This window comes from Nesoenas mayeri, assembly GCF_963082525.1.
Source record: "Nesoenas mayeri genome assembly, contig: SCAFFOLD_170, whole genome shotgun sequence".
Lineage (NCBI taxonomy): Eukaryota > Metazoa > Chordata > Aves > Columbiformes > Columbidae > Nesoenas > Nesoenas mayeri.
In genome coordinates this window covers 1-22,342 of record NW_027659990.1, presented here as the reverse complement: position 1 = coordinate 22,342, position 22,342 = coordinate 1, and the positions used below count along the sequence as shown (strand labels likewise).

At 60.5% G+C, this 22,342-nt stretch overlaps 1 protein-coding gene across 1 annotated transcript in view; it reads right to left on the bottom strand.

Moving 5' to 3' along the window:
* DHX16 (DEAH-box helicase 16) overlaps positions 1–17,961 on the bottom strand; it is a gene marked incomplete at its 3' end in the record, with an annotated part of 28,992 nt that extends 11,031 nt beyond the window's left edge. The window contains 11 exon segments of the mRNA XM_080364553.1: positions 1,369–1,487; positions 2,391–2,553; positions 4,701–4,841; positions 7,760–7,912; positions 10,146–10,244; positions 12,828–12,953; positions 12,955–13,039; positions 14,825–14,940; positions 15,967–16,077; positions 16,695–16,875; positions 17,833–17,961. Of these exon segments, the coding sequence (XP_080220679.1) occupies positions 1,369–1,487; positions 2,391–2,553; positions 4,701–4,841; positions 7,760–7,912; positions 10,146–10,244; positions 12,828–12,953; positions 12,955–13,039; positions 14,825–14,940; positions 15,967–16,020 (1,056 nt within the window). The 5' untranslated portion in view covers positions 16,021–16,077; positions 16,695–16,875; positions 17,833–17,961.
* Between the last annotated feature and the right edge of the window lie 4,381 nt (positions 17,962–22,342).

Below are 22,342 nucleotides of genomic sequence, written 5' to 3'. Positions count from 1 at the left end.
CCCCCTCCTAGTGTCCCCAGTGAACCCCCAGTGCTCCCAGTGCCCCCTCCCAGTGTCCCCAGTGAACCCCCAGTGCTCCCAGTGACCCCCCCCAGTGCTCCCAGTGACCCCCCCAAGTCCTTCCCAGTGACCTCCCAGTGACCCCCCAAGTCCCTCCCAGTGAGCCCCCAGAGCTCCCAGTGACCCCCTAGTCCTTCCCAGTGCCCCCTCCCAGTACTCCCAGTGACCCTCCAATGCTCCCAGTGACCCCTCCCAGTGTCCCCAGTGACCTCCCAGTGCTCCCAGTGACCCCTCCCAGTGTCCCCAGTGGCCCCTCCCAGTGTCCCCAGTGGCCCCCCCAGTGCTCCCAGTGACCTCCCAGTGACCCCCCAATGACCCCCTAGTCCCTCCCAGTGACTCTCCAGTCCCTCCCAGTAACCTCCCAGTGCCCCCTCCCAGTGCTCCCAATGACCCCCCAGTGCTCCCAGTGCCCCCTCCCAGTACTCCCAGTGACCCCTCCCAGTGCTCCCAGTGCCCCCACCCAGTACTCCCAATGACCCTCCAGTGCTCCCAGTGCCCCCTCCCAGTGCTCCCGGTGACCCCCCCAGTGCTTCCAGTGACCCCTCCCAGTGCTCCCAGTGACCCCCCCAGTGCTCCCGGTGACCCCCCCAGTGCTCCCGGTGACCCCGCCCAGTGCTCCCGGTGACCTCCCAGTGCTCCCAGTGACCCCCTAAGTGCTCCCAGTAAACTCCCAGTGCTCCCAGTGCCCCCTCCCAGTGTCCCCAGTGAACCCCCAGTGCTCCCAGTGACCCCCCCAGTCCTTCCCAGTGACCTCCCAGTGACCCCCCAAGTCCCTCCCAGTGAGCCCCCAGTGCTCCCAGTGACCCCTCAGTCCTTCCCAGTGCCCCCTCCCAGTACTCCCAGTGACCCTCCAATGCTCCCAGTGACCCCTCCCAGTGCTCCCAGTGCCCCCTCCCAGTGTCCCCAGTGACCTCCCAGTGCTCCCAGTGACCCCTCCCAGTGTCCCCAGTGGCCCCTCCCAGTGCTCCCGGTGACCCCCCCAGTGCTCCCAGTGACCTCCCAGTGACCCCCCAGTCCCTCCCAATGACCCCCCAGTCCCTCCCAGTGACCTCCCAGTGACCCTCCAGTCCCTCCCAGTAACCTCCCAGTGCCCCCTCCCAGTGCTCCCAATGACCCCCCAGTGCTCCCAGTGCCCCCTCCCAGTACTCCCAGTGACCCCTCTCAGTGCTCCCAGTGCCCCTCCAGTGCTCCCAGTGCCCCCTCCCAGTGCTCCCAGTGCCCCCTCCCAGTACTCCCAGTGCTCCCAGTGACCCTCCGATGCTCCCAGTGACCCTCCAGTGCTCCCAGTGCTCCCAGTGCCCCCAGTACCGTGGTGAGCTCCCCAAGGTGGTTGAGGGCCCCCAGCGCGTAGAGCTGCTCCAGCGCCAGCACCAGCGTCTCGTGGGGCGGCGGGTCCAGGAAGTCGAAGTGGATCAGGTCGTTGATCCCTGGGGACGGGGACGTCACCAATGTCACCCCGGGGGGTCCCCAATGTCCCCCAAGATACCCCAACATCAACCGATGGCTCCCAAGGTGCCCCAATGTCCCCTATGGTCCCCGAATGCCCCCAAGATGTCCCTTGAGATGTCCCAAAGCCCCTTGAGATGCCCCCTGAGATGTCCCCATGGTCCCCTGATGGTCCCCAAGATGTCCAGATGTCCCCTATGGTCCCCAAATGTCCCCCAAGATGCCTCCTGAGATGTCCCAAAGCCCCTTTAGATGCCACCTGAGATGTCCCCATGGTCCCCTGATGGTACCCAAGATGCCCAGATGTCCCCTGTGGTACCCAAATGACCCTCAAGATGCCTCAATGGTCCCCAAATGACCCTCAAGATGCCCCATTAGATGCCCCAATGGTCCCCAAATGTCCCCTGAGATGCCTCCTCAGATATCCCAATGGTCTCCTGATGGTCCCCAAGGTGCTCAGATGTCCCCTATGGTCGCCAAATGACCCTCAAGATGCCCCCTGAGATGTCCCCATGGTCCCCTGATGGTCACCAAGGTGCCCTGATGTCCCCTATGGTCCCCGAATGACCCTCAAGATGCCCCAATGGTCCCCTGATGGTCCCCAAGACGCCCCAAAGCCCCTTGAGATGCCTCCTGAGATGCCCCAATGGTCCCCTGATGGTCCCCAAGACACCCCAAAGCCCCTTGAGATGTCCCCATGGTCCCCAACAGCCCCTTGAGATGCCTCCTGAGATGTCCCCATGGTCCCCTGATGGTCCCCAAGACACCCCAAAGCCCCTTGAGATGCCCCATGAGATGCCCCAATGGTCCCTGATGGTCCCCAAGACACCCCAGCGCCCCGGGGCCGGTGTCCCCATCCGTGTCCCCATGTCCCCGTGTCCTACCGAGGCTCTTGAGCAGCAGCACGAGCGCCCCCAGGTCGGTGCGCTGGATCTCGGGCACCGGCGCCTCCTCCAGCTCGTGCTGGAACGCCCAGGCCGTGTACAGCCGGAAACACTTGCCGGGGGCCACGCGCCCCGCGCGCCCCGCGCGCTGATTGGCCGAGGCCTGGGGACAAGGGCGGGGTCAGCCGAGGTCACCTGGGGTCAGCCAGGGTTACCCATTGTCACCCGGGGTCACCTGGGGTCACCCGGAGTCACCTGGGGTCAGCCAGGGTCACCTGAGGTTACCTGGGGTCCAGTGTCACCCATTGTCACCCAGTGTCACATGGGGTCAGCCAGGGTCACCTGGGGTCAGCCAGGGTCACCTGGGGTCCAGTGTCACCCATTGTCACCCGGGGTCACCTGGGGTCACCCAGGGTCACCCGGAGCTCAGTGTCACCCATTGTCACTCAGTGTCACCTGGGGTCAGCCACGGTCACCTGAGGTCAGCCAGGGTCACCTGGGGTTCAGTGTCACCCATTGTCACCCGGGGTCACCTGGGGTCACTCAGTGTCACCTGGGGTCAGCCAGGGTCACATGGGGTCCAGTGTCACCCATTGTCACTTGGGGTCACTCAGGGTCACCCGGGTTCCAGTGTCACCCATTGTCACCCGGGGTCACCTGGGGTCACTCAGTATCACCTGGGGTCCAGTGTCACCCATTGTCACCCAGTGTCACCTGGAGTCACCCAGTGTCACCTGGGGTCAGCCAGGGTCACCTGGGGTCCAGTGTCACCCATTGTCACCCAGGGTCACCTAGGGTCACTCAGTGTCACCTGGGGTCACCCATTGTCACTTGGGGTCACCCATTGTCACCTGGGGTCAGCCAGGGTCACCTGGGGTCCAGTGTCACCCATTGTCACCCGGGGTCACCTGGGGTCCCCCAGTATCACATGGGGTCACCCAGTATCACATGGGGTCAGCCAGGGTCACCTGGGGTCCAGTGTCACTCATTGTCAACAGGGGGTGACAACCAGCGACTCCATGACAGCGTGGGGGTGACAACGAGGTGACAATGAGGTGACAAAGTGACCAACCCGTGAGCAGGGGGTGACAACCAGCGACCCCATGACAGTGCGGGGGTGACAATGAGGTGACAAAGTGACCAACCCGTGAGCAGGGGGTGACAACCAGCGACTCCATGACAGTGCGGGGGTGACAATGAGGTGACAATGGGGTGACAAAGTGACCAACCCGTGAGCAGGGGGTGACAATGAGCAACTCCATGACAGTGTGGGGGTGACAATGAGGTGACAATGAGGTGACAAAGTGACTGACCCGTGAGCAGGGGGTGACAACCAGCGACTCCATGACAGTGTGGGGGTGACAATGAGGTGACAATGGGGTGACAAAGTGACCAACCCGTGAGCAGGGGGTGACAATGAGCAACTCCATGACAGTGTGGGGGTGACAATGAGGTGACAATGAGGTGACAAAGTGACTGACCCGTGAGCAGGGGGTGACAACCAGCGACTCCATGACAGTGTGGGGGTGACAATGAGGTGACAATGGGGTGACAAAGTGACCAACCCGTGAGCAGGGGGTGACAATGAGCAACTCCATGACAGTGCGGGGGTGACAATGAGGCGACAATGGGGTGACAAAGTGACCAACCCGTGAGCAGGGGGTGACAATGAGCAACTCCATGACAGTGCGGGGGTGACAATGAGGTGACAATGGGGTGACAAAGTGACCAACCCGTGAGCAGGGGGTGACAATGAGCAACTCCATGACAGTGTGGGGGTGACAATGAGGTGACAATGAGGTGACAAAGTGACTGACCCGTGAGCAGGGGGTGACAACCAGCGACTCCATGACAGTGTGGGGGTGACAATGAGGTGACAATGGGGTGACAAAGTGACCAACCCGTGAGCAGGGGGTGACAATGAGCAACTCCATGACAGTGCGGGGGTGACAATGAGGCGACAATGGGGTGACAAAGTGACCAACCCGTGAGCAGGGGGTGACAATGAGCAACTCCATGACAGTGCGGGGGTGACAATGAGGTGACAATGGGGTGACAAAGTGACCAACCCGTGAGCAGGGGGTGACAATGAGCAACTCCATGACAGTGTGGGGGTGACAATGAGGTGACAATGAGGTGACAAAGTGACTGACCCGTGAGCAGGGGGTGACAACCAGCGACTCCATGACAGTGTGGGGGTGACAATGAGGTGACAAAGTGACCAACCCGTGAGCAGGGGGTGACAATGAGCAACTCCATGACAGTGTGGGGGTGACAATGAGGTGACAATAGGGTGACAAAGTGACCAACCCGTGAGCAGGGGGTGACAACCAGCGACTCCATGCCGGTGCGCGCGCTGTAGCTCTTCTGCTTGCAGAACCCGGCGTCCAGCACGTACACGATGCCGTCGATTGTCACCGACGTCTCCGCGATGTTGGTGGCCACCACCACCTGGGGACATTGTTGGGGACATTGGGGACATTATTTGGGATATCAATGGGGACATGGCTTCCTAAACTCTGCCCTCCTGAGCCTTCAACTCCAGCTTGTTAAGCTCTGCCTATTAGACTCCACTCTAAACCCCACCCACTTAAACCCTGTCCTAAAGTCCACCCCCTTAAGCCCCACACTAAACTCCACCCCCTTAAACCCCATCCTAAACTCTAGCCCCTTAAGCCCCACATTAAACTCCACCCCCTTAAGCCCCATCCTAAACCCCACTCCTTAAGCCCCATCCTAAACTCCAGCCCCTTAAACCCCATCCTAAACTCCACCCCCTTAAGCCCCATCCTAAACCCCACCCCTTAAGCCCCATCCTAAACTCCACTCCCTTAAGCCCCATCCTAAACCCCACTCCCTTAAGGTCCATCCTAAACCCCACTCCCTTAAGCCCCATCCTAAACCCCACCCCCTTAAACCCTACCCTCTTAAACTCCACCCTCTTAAACCCCACCCCTTAGACTCCACCCTATTAAGCCCCACCCCTTTAGACCCCACCCTCTTAAGCTCCACCTCCTTACACTCCACCTCATTAAACCCCACCCCTTCAGATCCCACCTACTTAAACCCCACCTTCTTAAGATCCACCCTCTTAAGTCCCACCTCTTTAGACCCCACCTTGTTAAGCTCCACCCCTTAGACCCCACCCCTTAGACCCCACTCCCTTAAGCCCCACCCCTTTAGACCCCACCCTCTTAAGCTCCACCCCCTTAGACCCCACCCCTTAGACTCCACCCTATCAAACCCTACTCCCTTAAGCCCCACCCCTTTAGACCCCACCCTCTTAAGCTCCACCGCCTTAGACCCCACCCCTTAGACTCCACCCTATCAAACCCTACTCCCTTAAGTCTCACCCCTTTAGACCCCACCCTGTTAAGCTCCACCTCCTAAGACTCCACTCTAATAAGTCCCACCCCTTTAGACCCCACCCTCTTAAGCTCCACCTCCTAAGATTCCACCCTAATAAGTCCCACCCCTTTTAGACCCCACCCTGTTAAGCTCCACCTCCTAAGACTCCACCCTAATAAGTCCCACCCCTTTAGACCCCACCCTCTTAAGCTCCACCTCCTAAGACTCCACCCTAATAAGTCCCACCCCTTTTAGACCCCACCCTGTTAAGCTCCACCTCCTAAGACTCCACCCTAATAAGTCCCACCCCTTTAGACCCCACCCTGTTAAGCTCCACCTCCTAAGACTCCACCCTAATAAGTCCCACCCCTTTAGACACCACCCTCTTAAGCTCCACCCCCTCGGTCTCCACCCCTTTAGATCCCACCTACTTAAACCCCACCCTCTTAAGCTCCACCCCCTCCATCCCCACCCTTTAGACTCCACCTCATTAGACCCCACTCCTTCAGATCCCACCTACTTAAACCCCACCCTCTTTAATCTCCACCTCCTAAGACTCCACCCTAATAAGTCCCACCCCTTTAGACCCCACCCTCTTAAGCTCCACCCCCTTAGACCCCATCCCTTAGACTCCACCCTATCAAACCCTACTCCCTTAAGCTCCACTCCTTTAGACCCCCCCCTCTTAAGCTCCACCTAAGACTCCACCCTAATAAGTCCCACCCCTTTAGACCCCACCCTCTTAAGCTCCACCTCCTAAGACTCCACCCTAATAAGTCCCACCTCTTTAGACCCCACCCTCTTAAGCTCCACCCCCTTAGACCCCACCCCTTAGACTCCACCCTATCAAACCCTACTCCCTTAAGCCCCACCCCTTTAGACCCCACCCTCTTAAGCTCCACCTAAGACTCCACCCTAATAAGTCCCACCCCTTTAGACCCCACCCTCTAAATCTCCACCTCCTAAGACTCCACCCTAATAAGTCCCACCCCTTTAGACCCCACCCTGTTAAGCTCCACCTAAGACTCCACCCTAATAAGTCCCACCTCTTTAGACACCACCCTCTTAAGCTCCACCCCCTCGGTCCCCACCCCTTTAGATCCCACCTACTTAAACCCCACCCTCTTTAATCTCCACCTCCTAAGACTCCACCCTAATAAGTCCCACCCCTTTAGACCCCACCCTCTTAAGCTCCACCCCCTTAGACCCCATCCCTTAGACTCCACCCTATCAAACCCTACTCCCTTAAGCTCCACTCCTTTAGACCCCCCCCTCTTAAGCTCCACCTAAGACTCCACCCTAATAAGTCCCACCCCTTTAGACCCCACCCTCTTAAGCTCCACCTCCTAAGACTCCACCCTAATAAGTCCCACCTCTTTAGACCCCACCCTCTTAAGCTCCACCCCCTTAGACCCCACCCCTTAGACTCCACCCTATCAAACCCTACTCCCTTAAGCCCCACCCCTTTAGACCCCACCCTCTTAAGCTCCACCTAAGACTCCACCCTAATAAGTCCCACCCCTTTAGACCCCACCCTCTAAATCTCCACCTCCTAAGACTCCACCCTAATAAGTCCCACCCCTTTAGACCCCACCCTGTTAAGCTCCACCTAAGACTCCACCCTAATAAGTCCCACCTCTTTAGACACCACCCTCTTAAGCTCCACCCCCTCGGTCCCCACCCCTTTAGATCCCACCTACTTAAACCCCACCCTCTTAAGCTCCACCCCCTCCATCCCCACCCTTTAGACTCCACCTCATTAGACCCCACCCCTTCAGATCCCACCTACTTAAACCCCACCCTCTTTAATCTCCACCTCCTAAGACTCCACCCTAATAAGTCCCACCCCTTTAGACCCCACCCTCTTAAGCTCCACCCGCTCGGTCCCCACCCCTTAGACTCCACCTCATTAGATCCCCCCCTTTAGACTCCACCCTCTCCAACCACACCCCTTAGCGCTCCACCCCCTCAGCCGCCCCGCCCCTCCGTGGCCCCGCCCATCCCTTAAAGGGCCAGCGCACCTTGCGGGCGCCGGGCGGCGTGGGCTGGAAGATGCGCGCCTGCACGTCCGAGGGCAGGTTGGCGTAGACGGGCAGGACCAGCAGCTCGGGCAGGCGGGAGCCCAGGCGGCGGCAGCGCTCCTGCAGCAGCTCCACGCACGCCTCGATCTCCTCCTGGGGACACGGGGACATTGGGGACATTGGGGGGACATTGGGGACAGCGGGGGGATTGGGGGGAATGAGACACACAGGGGGACTGGGGACACAGGGACATGCAGGGACATGGGGACACAGGGACACGCAGGTGGCAGCTCCTGCAGCAGCTCCACGCACGCCTCGATCTCCTCCTGGGGACATGGGGACATTGGGGACATCGGGGGGACATTAGGGACAGCGGGGAAATTGGGGACATTGGGGGGATTGGGGACATTGAGGTGACATGGGGACACAGGGACATGCAGGGACATGGGGACATAGGGACACACAGGTGGCAGCTCCTGCAGCAGCTCCACGCACGCCTCGATCTCCTCCTGGGGACATTGGGGACATTGGGGACATCGGGGGGACATTGGGGACAGCGGGGAAATTGGGGACATTGGGAGGATTGGGGACATTGGGGTGACATGGGGACACAGGGACATGCAGGGACATGGGGACATAGGGACACACAGGTGGCAGCTCCACGCACGCCTCGATCTCCTCCTGGGGACATGGGGACATTGGGGACATCAGGTTGACATTGGGGACAGCGGGGGGATTGGGGACAGCGGGGGGATTGGGGGGAATGAGACACACGGGGGGACTGGGGACACAGGGACACGCAGGGACATGGGGACACAGGGACATGCAGATGGCAGCTCCTGCAGCAGCTCCACGCACGCCTCGATCTCCTCCTGGGGACATGGGGACATTGGGGACATCGGGGGGACATTGGGGACATCGGGGGGACATTGGGGACATTGGGGACATTGGGGAGACATGGGGACACAGGGACATGCAGGGACATGCGGACACAGGGACACGCAGGTGGCAGCTCCTGCAGCAGCTCCACGCACGCCTCGATCTCCTCCTGGGGACATGGGGACATTGGGGACATCGGGGGGACATTGGGGACATTGGGGACATTGGGGTGACATGGGGACACAGGGACACGCAGGGACATGGGGACACAGGGACATGCAGGTGGCAGCTCCTGCAGCAGCTCCACGCACGCCTCGATCTCCTCCTGGGGACATGGGGACATTGGGGACATCGGGGGGACATTAGGGACAGCGGGGAAATTGGGGACATTGGGGGGATTGGGGACATTGAGGTGACATGGGGACACAGGGACATGCAGGGACATGGGGACATAGGGACACACAGGTGGCAGCTCCTGCAGCAGCTCCACGCACGCCTCGATCTCCTCCTGGGGACATTGGGGACATTGGGGACATCGGGGGGACATTGGGGACAGCGGGGAAATTGGGGACATTGGGGGGATTGGGGACATTGGGGTGACATGGGGACACAGGGACATGCAGGGACATGGGGACATAGGGACACACAGGTGGCAGCTCCACGCACGTCTCGATCTCCTCCTGGGGACATGGGGACATTGGGGACATCAGGTTGACATTGGGGACAGCGGGGGGATTGGGGACAGCGGGGGGATTGGGGGGAATGAGACACACGGGGGGACTGGGGACACAGGGACACGCAGGGACATGGGGACACAGGGACATGCAGATGGCAGCTCCTGCAGCAGCTCCACGCACGCCTCGATCTCCTCCTGGGGACATGGGGACATTGGGGACATCGGGGGGACATTGGGGACATCGGGGGGACATTGGGGACATTGGGGAGACATGGGGACACAGGGACACGCAGGGACATGGGGACACAGGGACATGCAGGTGGCAGCTCCTGCAGCAGCTCCACGCACGCCTCGATCTCCTCCTGGGGACATGGGGACATCGGGGACATCCGGGTGACATTGGGGACATTGGGGACACTGGGGGGATTTGGGACATTGAGGTGACATGGGGACACAGGGACACGCAGGGACATGGGGACATAGGGACACACAGGTGGCAGCTCCACGCACGCCTCGATCTCCTCCTGGGGACATGGGGACATTGGGGGGACATTGGGGACACTGGGGACATCAGGGGGACACTGGGGTGACATTGGGGACACTGTGGGGGTGAGGGACAGACATGGGACAGGGACATGTGGGGGGACAGAGACACTGGGGGGCCAGATGTGTGGGGGGAGATGAGGATGCTCAGGGGACACCTGGGGGTGACAGAGGTGACAGAGGGGACATGTGGCACCCACCTGGGCGGTGTTGTCACCGGGGGGCTGGGGACACTCATGGGGACACGGGGGTGACAGGGAGGTGACAGAGGGGACATGTGGCACCCACCTGGCCGGTGAGGAACACCAGGATGTCACCGGGGGGCTGGGTGACATGGATCTGCAGGACTGACACCACACACGCCTCCAGGTAATCGGCCTCGGGCGCCTTGGGGACACGGGGACACCAGGGGACATCAGCATGGGTGACACCAGCACCGGTGACATCGGCACTGGGGACATCAGCATGGGTGACATCAGGCACTGGGGACATCAGCACCGGGTGTCCCCATGTCCCCTCATGTTCCCATGTCCTCCAGTGCCCCCATATCCCGTGTTGTCCCCATGTCCCCCCATGTCCCCTATTGTCCCCATGTCCCCCAATGTTTCCATGTTCCCCAATATCCCCCATTGTCACCCAACGTCTCTGTGTCCCCCAATGTCCCCGTGTCCCCCAATGTCCCCATAACCCCTGGTGTCCCCATGTCCCCCAATGTCCCCGTGTCCCCCAATGTCCCCGTGTCCCCCAATGTCCCCTATTGTCCCCGTGTCCCCCAATGTTTCCATGTCCTCCAAGGTCCCCATATCCCCTGTTGTCCCCATGTCCCCCCATGTCCCCTATTCTCCCCAAACCCCCTATTGTCCCCATGTCCCCCAATGTCTCCATATCCCCCAATGTCCCCCTATCCCCCAATGTCCCCATGTCCCCCAATGTCCCCCTGTGCCCCCATATCCCCCAATATCCCCATGTCTTCCAATGTCCCCATATCCCCCAATGTCCCCATGTCCCCCAATGTCTCCATGTCCTCCAATGTCCCCATATCCCCCAATGTCCCCATATCCCCCAATGTCCCCCAATGTCCCCATGTCCCCCAATGTCCCCATGTCCCCACGTCCCCCCCAATGTCTCCATGTCCTCCAATGTCCCCATATCCCCCAACATCCCCATGTCTCCCAATGTCCCCATGTCCCCCAACGTCCCCATGTCCCCCCATATCCCCCAATGTCCCCATATCCTCCCATATCCCCCAATGTCCCCATGTCCCCTATTCTCCCCATGTCCCCACGTCCCCCCCAATGTCTCCATGTCCTCCAATGTCCCCATATCCCCTAATGTCCCCATATCCCCCAACATCCCCATGTATCCCAATGTCCCCATGTCCCCCAACGTCCCCATGTCCCCCCATATCCCCCAATGTCCCCATATCCCCCAATGTCCCCATGTCTCCCAATGTCCCCCTGTGCCCCCATATCCCCCAATATCCCCCTGTCTTCCAATGTCCCCATGTCCCCCCATATCCCCCAATGTCCCCATGTCCCCCAATGTCCCCATGTCCCCCAATGTCCCCCTCAATGTCTCCATGTCCTCCAATGTCCCCATATCCCCCAATGTCCCCATATCCCCCAATATCCCCATGTCTTCCAATGTCCCCATGTCCCCCCATATCCCCCAATATCCCCATGTCTTCCAATGTCCCCATGTCCCCACGTCCCCCCCAATGTCTCCATGTCCTCCAATGTCCCCATATCCCCCAACATCCCCATGTCTCCCAATGTCCCCATGTCCCCCAACGTCCCCATGTCCCCCCATATCCCCCAATGTCCCCATATCCTCCCATATCCCCCAATGTCCCCATGTCCCCTATTCTCCCCATGTCCCCACGTCCCCCCCAATGTCTCCATGTCCTCCAATGTCCCCATATCCCCTAATGTCCCCATATCCCCCAACATCCCCATGTATCCCAATGTCCCCATGTCCCCCAACGTCCCCATGTCCCCCCATATCCCCCAATGTCCCCATATCCCCCAATGTCCCCATGTCTCCCAATGTCCCCCTGTGCCCCCATATCCCCCAATATCCCCCTGTCTTCCAATGTCCCCATGTCCCCCCATATCCCCCAATGTCCCCATGTCCCCCAATGTCCCCATGTCCCCCAATGTCCCCCTCAATGTCTCCATGTCCTCCAATGTCCCCATATCCCCCAATGTCCCCATATCCCCCAATATCCCCATGTCTTCCAATGTCCCCATGTCCCCCCATATCCCCCAATATCCCCATGTCTTCCAATGTCCCCATGTCCCCACGTCCCCCCCAATGTCTCCATGTCCTCCAATGTCCCCATATCCCCCAACATCCCCATGTCTCCCAACGTCCCCATGTCCCCCAACGTCCCCATGTCCCCCCATATCCCCCAATGTCCCCATATCCTCCCATATCCCCCAATGTCCCCATGTCCCCTATTCTCCCCATGTCCCCACGTCCCCCCCAATGTCTCCATGTCCTCCAATGTCCCCATATCCCCCAATGTCCCCATATCCCCCAACATCCCCATGTCTCCCAATGTCCCCATGTCCCCCCATATCCCCCAATGTCCCCATATCCCCCAATGTCCCCGTGTCCCCCACTGTCCCCCGTGTCCCCCACTGTCCCCGTGTCCCCCACTGTCCCCATGTGCCCCCATATCCCCCAATATCCCCATGTATCCCAATGTCCCCCTGTCCCCCCGTCCCCCCACATCCCCCAATGTCCCTGTGTCCCCCAATGTCCCCATGTCCCCTATTCTCCCCATGTCCCCCATAATGTCTCCATGTCCCCCAATGTCCCCATGTCCCCTATTCTCCCCATGTCCCCCCCAATGTCTCCATGTCCCCCCAATGTCCCCATATCCCCCAATATCCCCATGTCTCCCAACATCCCCATGTCCCCCAATATCCCCATGTCCCCCAATGTCCCCCGCGTCCCCGGTGTCACCTTGGTGTAGTAGATGTCCACGGGGAAGCGCCTCCCGGGCACGCGGAACACGGGCGCGTCCCCGAAGAAGGTGGAGAAGCGCTGGGTGTCCATGGTGGCCGAGGCCACCAGCACCTTGAGCTGCGGGCCGGAACCGCGCGACGTCCTTCAGGAGTCCCAGCAGCACGTCCGTGTGCAGAGAGCGCTCGTGGGCCTCGTCCACCATCAGCACGCTGCGGGGACACGGGGACGTCGGGGGACACGGGGACGTCGGGGGACACGGGGACGTCGGGGGACACGGGGGGATACAGGGGGATAGGGGACATGGGGACATCAGGGGATATGGGGACACAGGGGGACATGGGGATACAGGGGGACATGGGGATACAGGGGGACATGGGGATACAGGGGGACATGGGGACATTGGGGATATGGGGATACAGGGGGACATGAGGGGTATATGGGGACACAGGAGGATATGGGGACATTGGGGGACATGGGGACACTGGGGGACGCGGGGACACTGGGGGACGCGGGGACACTGGGGGACATGGAGGGATACAGGGGGATAGGGGACATGGGGACACGGGGGGATATGGGGACATGGGGACACGGGGGGATATGGGGACATCAGGGGATATGGGGACACAGGGGGACATGGTGACACAGGGGGACACGGTGACACAGGGGGACATGGGGACATCGGGGATATGGGGACATCGGGGATATGGGGACACAGGGGGACACAGGGGGACATGGGGACATGGGGACACAGGGGGACATGGGGACATTGGGAATATGGGGACACAGGGGGACATAGGGACATGGGGACAACGGGGAATATGAGGACACAGGGGGACATGGGGCAATGGGGAATATGGGGATATAGGGGGACATGAGAGGGATATGGGGACACAGGAGGATATGAGGACACTGGGGGACATGGGGACACAGGGGGACATGGGGACACAGGGGGACACAGGGGGATATGGGGCTCAGGGGGACATGGGGACATTGCAGGATATGGGGACACGGGGATATGACGACATTGGGGGACACGGGGACACAGGGGGATATGGGGACATTGGGGACATGGGGACACAGGGGGACATGGGGACACAGGGGGATGTCCCCATCGCCCCCATTGTCCCCAATGTCCCCATGTCACCTGTATGACGCCAGGTCGGGCTCGGTCAGGAACTCCCGCAGCAGCATCCCTGTGTCCCCATCACCCCCAATGTCCCCATCACCCCCATCACCCCCATTGTCCCCATCACCCGCATTGTCCCCACGGTGCCCAATGTCCCCAACGTCCCCAATGTCCCCATGCCACCTGTATGACGTCAGGTCGGGCTCAGTCAGGAACTCCCGCAGCAGCATCCTTGTGTCTCCAGCACCCCCAATGTCCCCATTGTCCCCATCGCCCCCATTGTCCCCATCGCCCCCATTGTCCCCATTGTCCCCAACGTCCCCGATGTCCCCATGTCACCTGTATGACTTCAGGTCGGGCTCGGTCAGGAACTCCCACAGCAGCATCCCTGTGTCCCCATCACCCCCAATGTCCCCATCACCCCCATTGTCCCCAGTGTCCCCATCGCCCCCATGTCCCCATCGCCCCCATTGTCCCCAACGTCCCCGATGTCCCCATGTCACCTGTATGACTTCAGGTCGGGCTCGGTCAGGAACTCCCGCAGCAGCATCCCTGTGTCCCCATCACCCCCAATGTCCCCATCACCCCCATTGTCCCCAATGTCCCCATCGCCCCCATGTCCCCATCGCCCCCATTGTCCCCATTGTCCCCAACGTCCCCGATGTCCCCATGTCACCTGTATGACTTCAGGTCGGGCTCGGTCAGGAACTCCCGCAGCAGCATCCCTGTGTCCCCATCACCCCCAATGTCCCCATCACCCCCATTGTCCCCAATGTCCCCATCACCCCCATTGTCCCCAATGTCCCCATCGCCCCCATTGTCCCCATCACCCCCATTGTCCCCAACGTCCCCGATGTCCCCATGTCACCTGTACGACGCCAGGTCGGGCTCGGTCAGGAACTCCCGCAGCAGCATCCCGTCCGTCATGTACTTGAGCACGGTGCGCTCGGACGTGCAGTCCTCGAAACGGATGCTGTACCCAACCTGGGGACAAGGGACACGTCACCACGGCACCCCCGCGCCCCCCCAGCTGGCCCCAGGGTCCCCTGGGTGCCCCCCACGGACCACAAGGTCCCCCTGGTGTCCCCATGTCCCTCCCCATGTCCCCCTGTGTCTCCTTGTGTCCCTATGTCCCAGTGTCCCCATGTCCCCCTGTGTCCCCCCATGTCCCAGTGTCCCCATGTCCCCATGTCCTCATATCCTCCCCTTGTCCCCATGTCCCTCAGTGTCCCCATGTCCCCCCATATCCCAGTGTCCCCGTGTCCCCACATGTCCCAGTGTCCTCATGTCCTCCCACGTCCCCCCACATCCCTGTGTCCCCATGTCCTCCCATGTCCCCATGTCCTCATATCTTCCCCTTGTCCCCATGTCCCCCAGTGTCCCCATGTCCCCCCATGTCCCTCACATCCTCCCCTTGTCCCCATGTCCCCCAGTGTCCCCATGTCCTCCCCTTGTCCCCATGTCCCAGTGTCTCCCCATGTCCCCCCATGTCCCAGTGTCCTCATGTCCTCCCATGTCCCCATGTCCCTCCCATGTCCCCCAGTGTCCCCATGTCCCAGTGTCTCCCCATGTCCCCCCATGTCCCAGTGTCCTCATGTCCTCCCATGTCCCCATGTCCCTCCCATGTCCCCCAGTGTCCCCATGTCCCAGTGTCTCCCCATGTACCCCCATGTCCCAGTGTCCTCATGTCCTCCCATGTCCCCATGTCCCTCCCATGTCCCCCAGTGTCCCCATGTCCCAGTGTCTCCCCATGTACCCCCCATGTCCCAGTGTCCTCATGTCCTCCCATGTCCCAGTGTCCCCCCATGTCCCTGTGTCCCCATGTCCTCCCATGTCCCCCCATGTCCTCATATCCTCCCCTTGTCCCCATGTCCCCCAGTGTCCCCATGTCCCTCTGTGTACCCCTATGTCCCAGTGTCCCCATATCCCCCATGTCCCCCATGTCCCCCCATATCCCCATGTCCCCCCGTCCCCCCATGTCCCCAGTGTCCCCATGTCCCCGTGCGTCACCTCATTTCCCAGCTTGGTCCCCATCTCCAGGGCCACCCTGGCAGCCACGCTCATTGCGGCCACTCGTCTCGGCTGCGTCACCCCGATCTTCTGCCCCCCCCGCGTGTACCCCTGGGGACAACAGGCGGACAACAGCGTCACAACAGGCGGACACACACATCCAGTCCAGCCCAGTGCTCCCAGTTTCCCCAGTGACCTCCTGCTGCAGGTACTGGGGGATCTGGGTGGTTTCATTGATCCCATCTCCCCATCACCCACATCACCCCCAAACCCCCATTTATCCCCCAAACCCCCATTTACCACCCCAAATCCCCCCCCAGGACCCTCCTAGTGCATCCCAGTGCTCCCAGTCCATCCCAGTTGCCTCAGTGCCCTCCTGGTGCAGATACTGGGGGATCTGGGTGGTTTCATTGATCCCATCTCCCCATCACCCCCATTACCCCCAAACCCCCAAACCCCCCATTTATCCCCCAAACCCCCATTTATCCCCCCAAACCCCCATTTATCCCCCCAAAATCCCCCCCAGGACCCTCCCATGTCCATCCCAGTGCTCCCAGTCCATCCCAGTTGCCCAGTGACCTCCTGGTGCAGGTACTGGGGGATCTGGGTGGTTCCCTCATCCCATCTCCCCATCACCCCAAAACCCCCATTTATCCCCCCAAACCCCCATTTACCACCCCAAATCCCCCCCCCAGGACCCTCCCAGTTCATCCCAGTGCTCCCAGTACCTCCTCGTGCAGATACTGGGGATCTGGGTGGTCTTCCCGCAACCCGTCTCCCCCTCGATCACCAGGATCTGGTGCTGAGCAATGGCCTCCAATAGCTGCTCCGGTATGGGAAGATGGGCAGATCCCTACGGGCGCATTGAGCCGAGTGCCACCGCTCGTCGGGGACACTGGGGACCTCGTCCTGGGGACATTGGGGACACTGGGGTCACCTCAGGTCACCTGGGGTCACCTCAGGTCACCCGGAGCCCCCCCAGGGTCACCTCAGGTCACCCAGAGCCACCAGTGTCTCCCCAGGTCACCCCATGGTCCCCAATACATGTGCCAAGTGCCACCATGAATTGGGGACAGGGACTTCATCTTGGGGACACTGGGGGTCACCTTAGGTCACCCTGGGTCATCTCAGGTCACCCAGGGTCACCTCAGGTCACCCCATGGTCCCCAATACATGTGGCGACTGCCACTGTGAATTGGGGACGGGGACCTTGTCCTGGGGACATTGGGGACACTGGGGGTCACCTGGGGTCCCCATGGTCCCCAATACATGCGCCAAGTGCCACCGTGAATTGGGGACAGGGACCTTGTCCTGGGGACATGGGGACACTGGGGTCACCTCAGGTCACCTGGGGTCCCCATGGTCCCCAATACATGCGCCAAGTGCCACCGTGAATTGGGGACAGGGACCTTGTCCTGGGGACATTGGGGACACTGGGGGTCACCTCAGGTCACCTGGGGTCCCCATGGTCCCCAATACATGCGCCAAGTGCCACCGCGCATTGGGGACACTGGGGACCTCATCCTGGGGACATTGGGGACACTGGGGTCACCTCAGGTCACCTGGGGTCCCCATGGTCCCCAATACATGCGCCAAGTGCCACCGCGCATTGGGGACACTGGGGACCTCATCCTGGGGACATTGGGGACACTGGGGTCACCTCAGGTCACCTGGGGTCACCTCAGGTCACCCAGAACCCCCCCCAGGGTCACCCCAGGTCACCCAGAGCCACCAGTGTCTCCCCAGGTCACCCCATGGTCCCCAACACATGCGCCAAGTGCCACCACAAACAAGGGACAGGGACCCCGTTTTTCTCCCCCCAAAATCCCTCCTGGGACCCCCAAAACCCCCCCAAACCCTCCAAACCTTTTGGGGTTCGGTGCCCTGGAGCTGCGCGGAGCTGACGAACTGGATCATCTCATCGTCCTCCAAGACGAAGTCGTAGTTTTTGGGGGCCGGGCGGTCGCGCGCCCCGAACCTGAGGGCGGCTGCCCCCATTCTCTCCTCCTCCCAGCGCCGCTGCTCGTCCCGCGGCGCCGATGGGTCCTCCGGGCCAACAGGGGGCGCTGCCTCCGGGATGCGCTGCGGGACGGACACGTTATGGGGGGACTTGGGGGGTATTGGGGGGATTTGGGGGGTATGGGGGCTTGGGGGAGGTATAGGGAGAGGAGGGGGGGGGGAAAGGGGGGATTTGGGGGGGATAATGGGAGATAAATGGGGATTTGGGGGGATAAAGGGGGATTGGGGGGTATAGGGGGGATTGGGGGAAAGGGGGGATTGGGGGAAAGGGGGGGATTTGGGGGGGATAATGGGGGATAAATGGGGATTTGGGGGGATAATGGGGGTTAAAGGGGATATAGGGGAATTGGGGGGTATAGGGGGTTTGGGGGGTATGGGGAGAATTGAGGGGTATGGGGGTTTGGGGGCGAAAGGGGGGATAAATGGGGATTTGGGGGGATAAAGGGGGATTGGGGGGATAGGGGGGATAAAGGGGGTTAAAGGGGGACGGAGGGGGGATAAAGGGGGTTAAAGGGGGATTGGGGGCTATAGGGGGAATTGGGGGTATAGGAGGGGAAAGGGGGTGACAGGGGGGGATTTGGGGGGATAAGAGGGGTTAAAGGGGGATTGGGGGCGATAAAGGGGGATTGAGGGGATAAAGGGGGATTGGGGGGTATAGGGAGTAGAGGAGGAAAGGGGGATTTGGGGGATAAAGGAGGTTAAAGGGGGATTGGGGGGTATAGGGGGAATAGGGGGGTATAGGGAGGTTTTGGGGGTATAGGGAGTAGAGGGGGAAAGGGATTTGGGGGGATAAAGGGGGTTAAAGGGAGATTGGGGGGTATAGGGGGTTTGGGGTGGAAAGGGGGGTGATAGGGGGGTGACAGGGGGGGATTGGGGGGGATAAAGGGGGATTGGGGGGGATAAAGGGGGATTGGGGGGGATAAAGGGGGTAGAGGGGGAAAGGGGGGATTTCAGGGGATAAAGGGGGATTGGGGTATAGGGGGATTGGGGGTATAGGGGGGAATTGGGGGGCATAGGGGGTTTGGGGGGAAAGGGGGGGGTTTGGGGGGGATAATGGGGGATAAATGGGGATTTGAGACGATAAAGGGGGTTAAAGGGGGATTGGGGGGATAAAGGGGGTTAAAGGGGGATAAAGGGGGATTGGGTCCATAAAGGCGCATTTTGGGTCCATAATGGTGGATTCTAGGTCTATAAATGCACATTTTGGGTCCGTAAAGTCACACTTTGGGCCCATAAAGGCACATTTTAGGCCAGTAAAAGCACATTTTGGGCCAGTAAAAGCCCATTATTGCCCCTTACGTCGCCCCCACCTTGTCGCGCGTCTCCTCGGGCATGCGGTAGCGCTGGCTCTTCTCCTGGCGCTCGCGCTCGCCGGCGCGCTGGTACTGACGCGCCAGGTCGCGCAGGAGGCGCTTGCGCTGCAGCTCGCGGCGCTCGCGCTGCGACAGAGCGGCCTCGCCGAACAGCTGCTCCTCGTCCTGGATCTCGGCCTCCAGCTCCTCCAGCTTGTCCTGCTCACGCTTGGCCAGGTACTCGCGGCGGGAGCGCTTGCGAAGCTCCGGGATCTGGAGGGGAAATGGGGGTGAAAGGGGGTAAGTTGGGGGGGTGTGGTGGGGGATGGGTGGGGAATCCAATGGGGAATCCAATGGGGGATGGATGGAGAGTCCAATGGGGAACCCAATGGGGAATCCAATGGGGGATGGATGGGGGATCCAATGGGGAACCCAATGGGGAACCCAATGGGGAATGGATGAGAATGGATGGGGAACCCAATGGGGAACCCAATGGGGGATGGATGGGGGATGGATGGGGGATGGATGGGGGATGGATGGGGGATGGATGGGGGATGGATGGGGGATCCAATGGGGAATGGATGGGGGATCCAATGGGGAATGGATGGGGAACCCAATGGGGAACCCAATGGGGAACCCAATGGGGAATGGATGAGAATGGATGGGGAACCCAATGGGGAACCCAATGGGGAATGGATGGGAATGGATGGGGGATGGATGGGGGATGGATGGGGGATGGATGGGGTTGGATGGGGGATGGATGGGGGATCCAATGGGGAATGGATGGGGGATCCAATGGGGAATGGATGGGGAACCCAATGGGGAACCCAATGGGGAATCCAATGGGGGATGGATGGGGGATCCAATGGGAATGGATGGCGGATGGATGGGGTTGGATGGGGGATGGATGGGGAATCCAATGGGGAATCCAATGGGGAATCCAATGGGGAATGGATGGGAACGTGAATGGGAACATGAATGGGAACGTGAATGAATGGGAACGTGAATGAATGGGGAATCCAATGGGGAATCCAATGGGGAATCCAATGGGGAATCCAATGGGGAATGGGTGGGGGATGGATGTGGGATGGATGGAGGATCCAATGGGGAATCCAATGGGGAATCCAATGGGGAATCCAATGGGGAATCCAATGGGAACGTGGATGGAAACATGAATGGGAATGAATGAATGGGGAATGAATGAATGGGGAATGGATGGATGGGGAATGGATGGATGGGGAATGGATGGATGGGGAATGGATGGATGGGGAATGGATGGATGGGAATGAATGGATGGGAATGAATGGATGGGAATGAATGGATGGGAATGAATGGATGGGAAGGGATGGATAGGGAAGGGATGGATGGGAAGGGATGGATGGGGAAGGGATGGATGGGGACATGGATGGATGGGGACATGGATGGATGGGGACATGGATGGATGGGGACATGGATGGATGGGGACATGGGTGATTTTGGGGCTCACCATCTTCTTTTGATCCTCCTCGGCGATTTTGAGGCGTTTTTGGGCTTCTTCGTAGGCCTAGGGGGGGAAAAGGGGACCCCAAAATTCAACTGAGAGACCCCAAAACACACTCAGGGACCCCAAAATCCTCAGGAACCCCCTAAACCCCATGGGGACCCCAATGGACCCTTCACTGGTCCTGGATGCACCCAGAGACCCCAAATCCCCCCAAATCCCCCCGGACCCCCCAAAACCTCTCAGGACATCCCAAAACCCCCCAGGACCCCCCCTATATTTTGGGGGACCCCTCACCTTGTTTTAGGGGTGTCCCAGGTACCACGTCCATTCCCATTCACACCCATAGACCCCAAATCTCCCAAGACCCCCAAAATCCCCCCAAATCACCCCAGGACACCCCAAAATCCCCCCAAATCACCCCAAAACCCCCCAGGACCCCCCCCATATTTTGGGGGACCCCTCACCTTGTTCTGGGGTGTCCCGGGTGCCGGGTCCAATCCCGGGTGCCGGGTCCAGTCCCGGTCGCACCCATAGACCCCAAATCCCCCAGGACACCCCAAAATCCCCCCAAATCACCCTAAAATCCCCCAGGACCCCCCCCCCATATTTTGGGGGACTCCCTCACCTTGTTCTGGGGGTGTCCCAGGTGCCATATCCAGAGACCCCAATCTCGGGGACCCCTCACCTTGTTTTGGGGTGTCCTGGGTGCTGGGTCCATTCCCATTCGCATCCATAGACCCCAAATCTCCCAAGACCCCCAAAATCCCCCCAAATCACCCCAAAATCCCCCAGGACCCCCCCCATATTTTGGGGGACCCCTCACCTTGTTCTGGGGGTGTCCCAGGTGCCATATCCAGTTCTGGTCTCACCCATAGACCCCAAACCCCTTGGACCCCCCAGATGCTCCAGGGACCCCCAGGACACCCCAAAACCCCCCCAAATCACCCCAAAACCCCCCAGGACCCCCCCCATATTTTGGGGGACCCCTCACCTTGTTCTGGGGGTGCCCCGGGCGCCGGGTGCGGTCGCGGTCGCGCTGGCGCAGCCGCTCGGCGAATGCGTCTCGCTCCGCCAGGTCCCGCAGCCGCTCGCGCTCCCCATCGGATTCGGGGTCCTCGGGGGGCTCGGCGGGGGCGCTTTGGGGTGAAAACCATAAGAAATGGGTCAGGGAACGCCAAAAAATGCAGCTTTGAGAAATCGGGGGGGGAAAAACACGCGGTTTGGGGTGAAAAACGCTAAAAATGGGTCTGTATGTGTGGGTTTGTTATGGGGGTTAAGGGCACCCGGACGCCTGGGTCCTCTATGGGGTTAAGGGCACCCGGACGCCTGGGTCCTCTATGGGGTCAAAGGCACCTGGACGCCTGGGTCCCCTAGGGGGTTAAGGGCACCCGGACGCCTGGGTCCCCTGTGGGGTCAAAGGCACTCGGACGCCTGGGTCCATTCTGGGGTCAAAGGCACCCGGACGCCTGGGTCCATTCTGGGGTCAAGGGCACCTGGACGCCTGGGTCCATTCCATTCGGGGGAGGGACCCCAGGAACTGGGGGGACCCCAACACCCACCAGCACCCCCAGGGGACAACAGG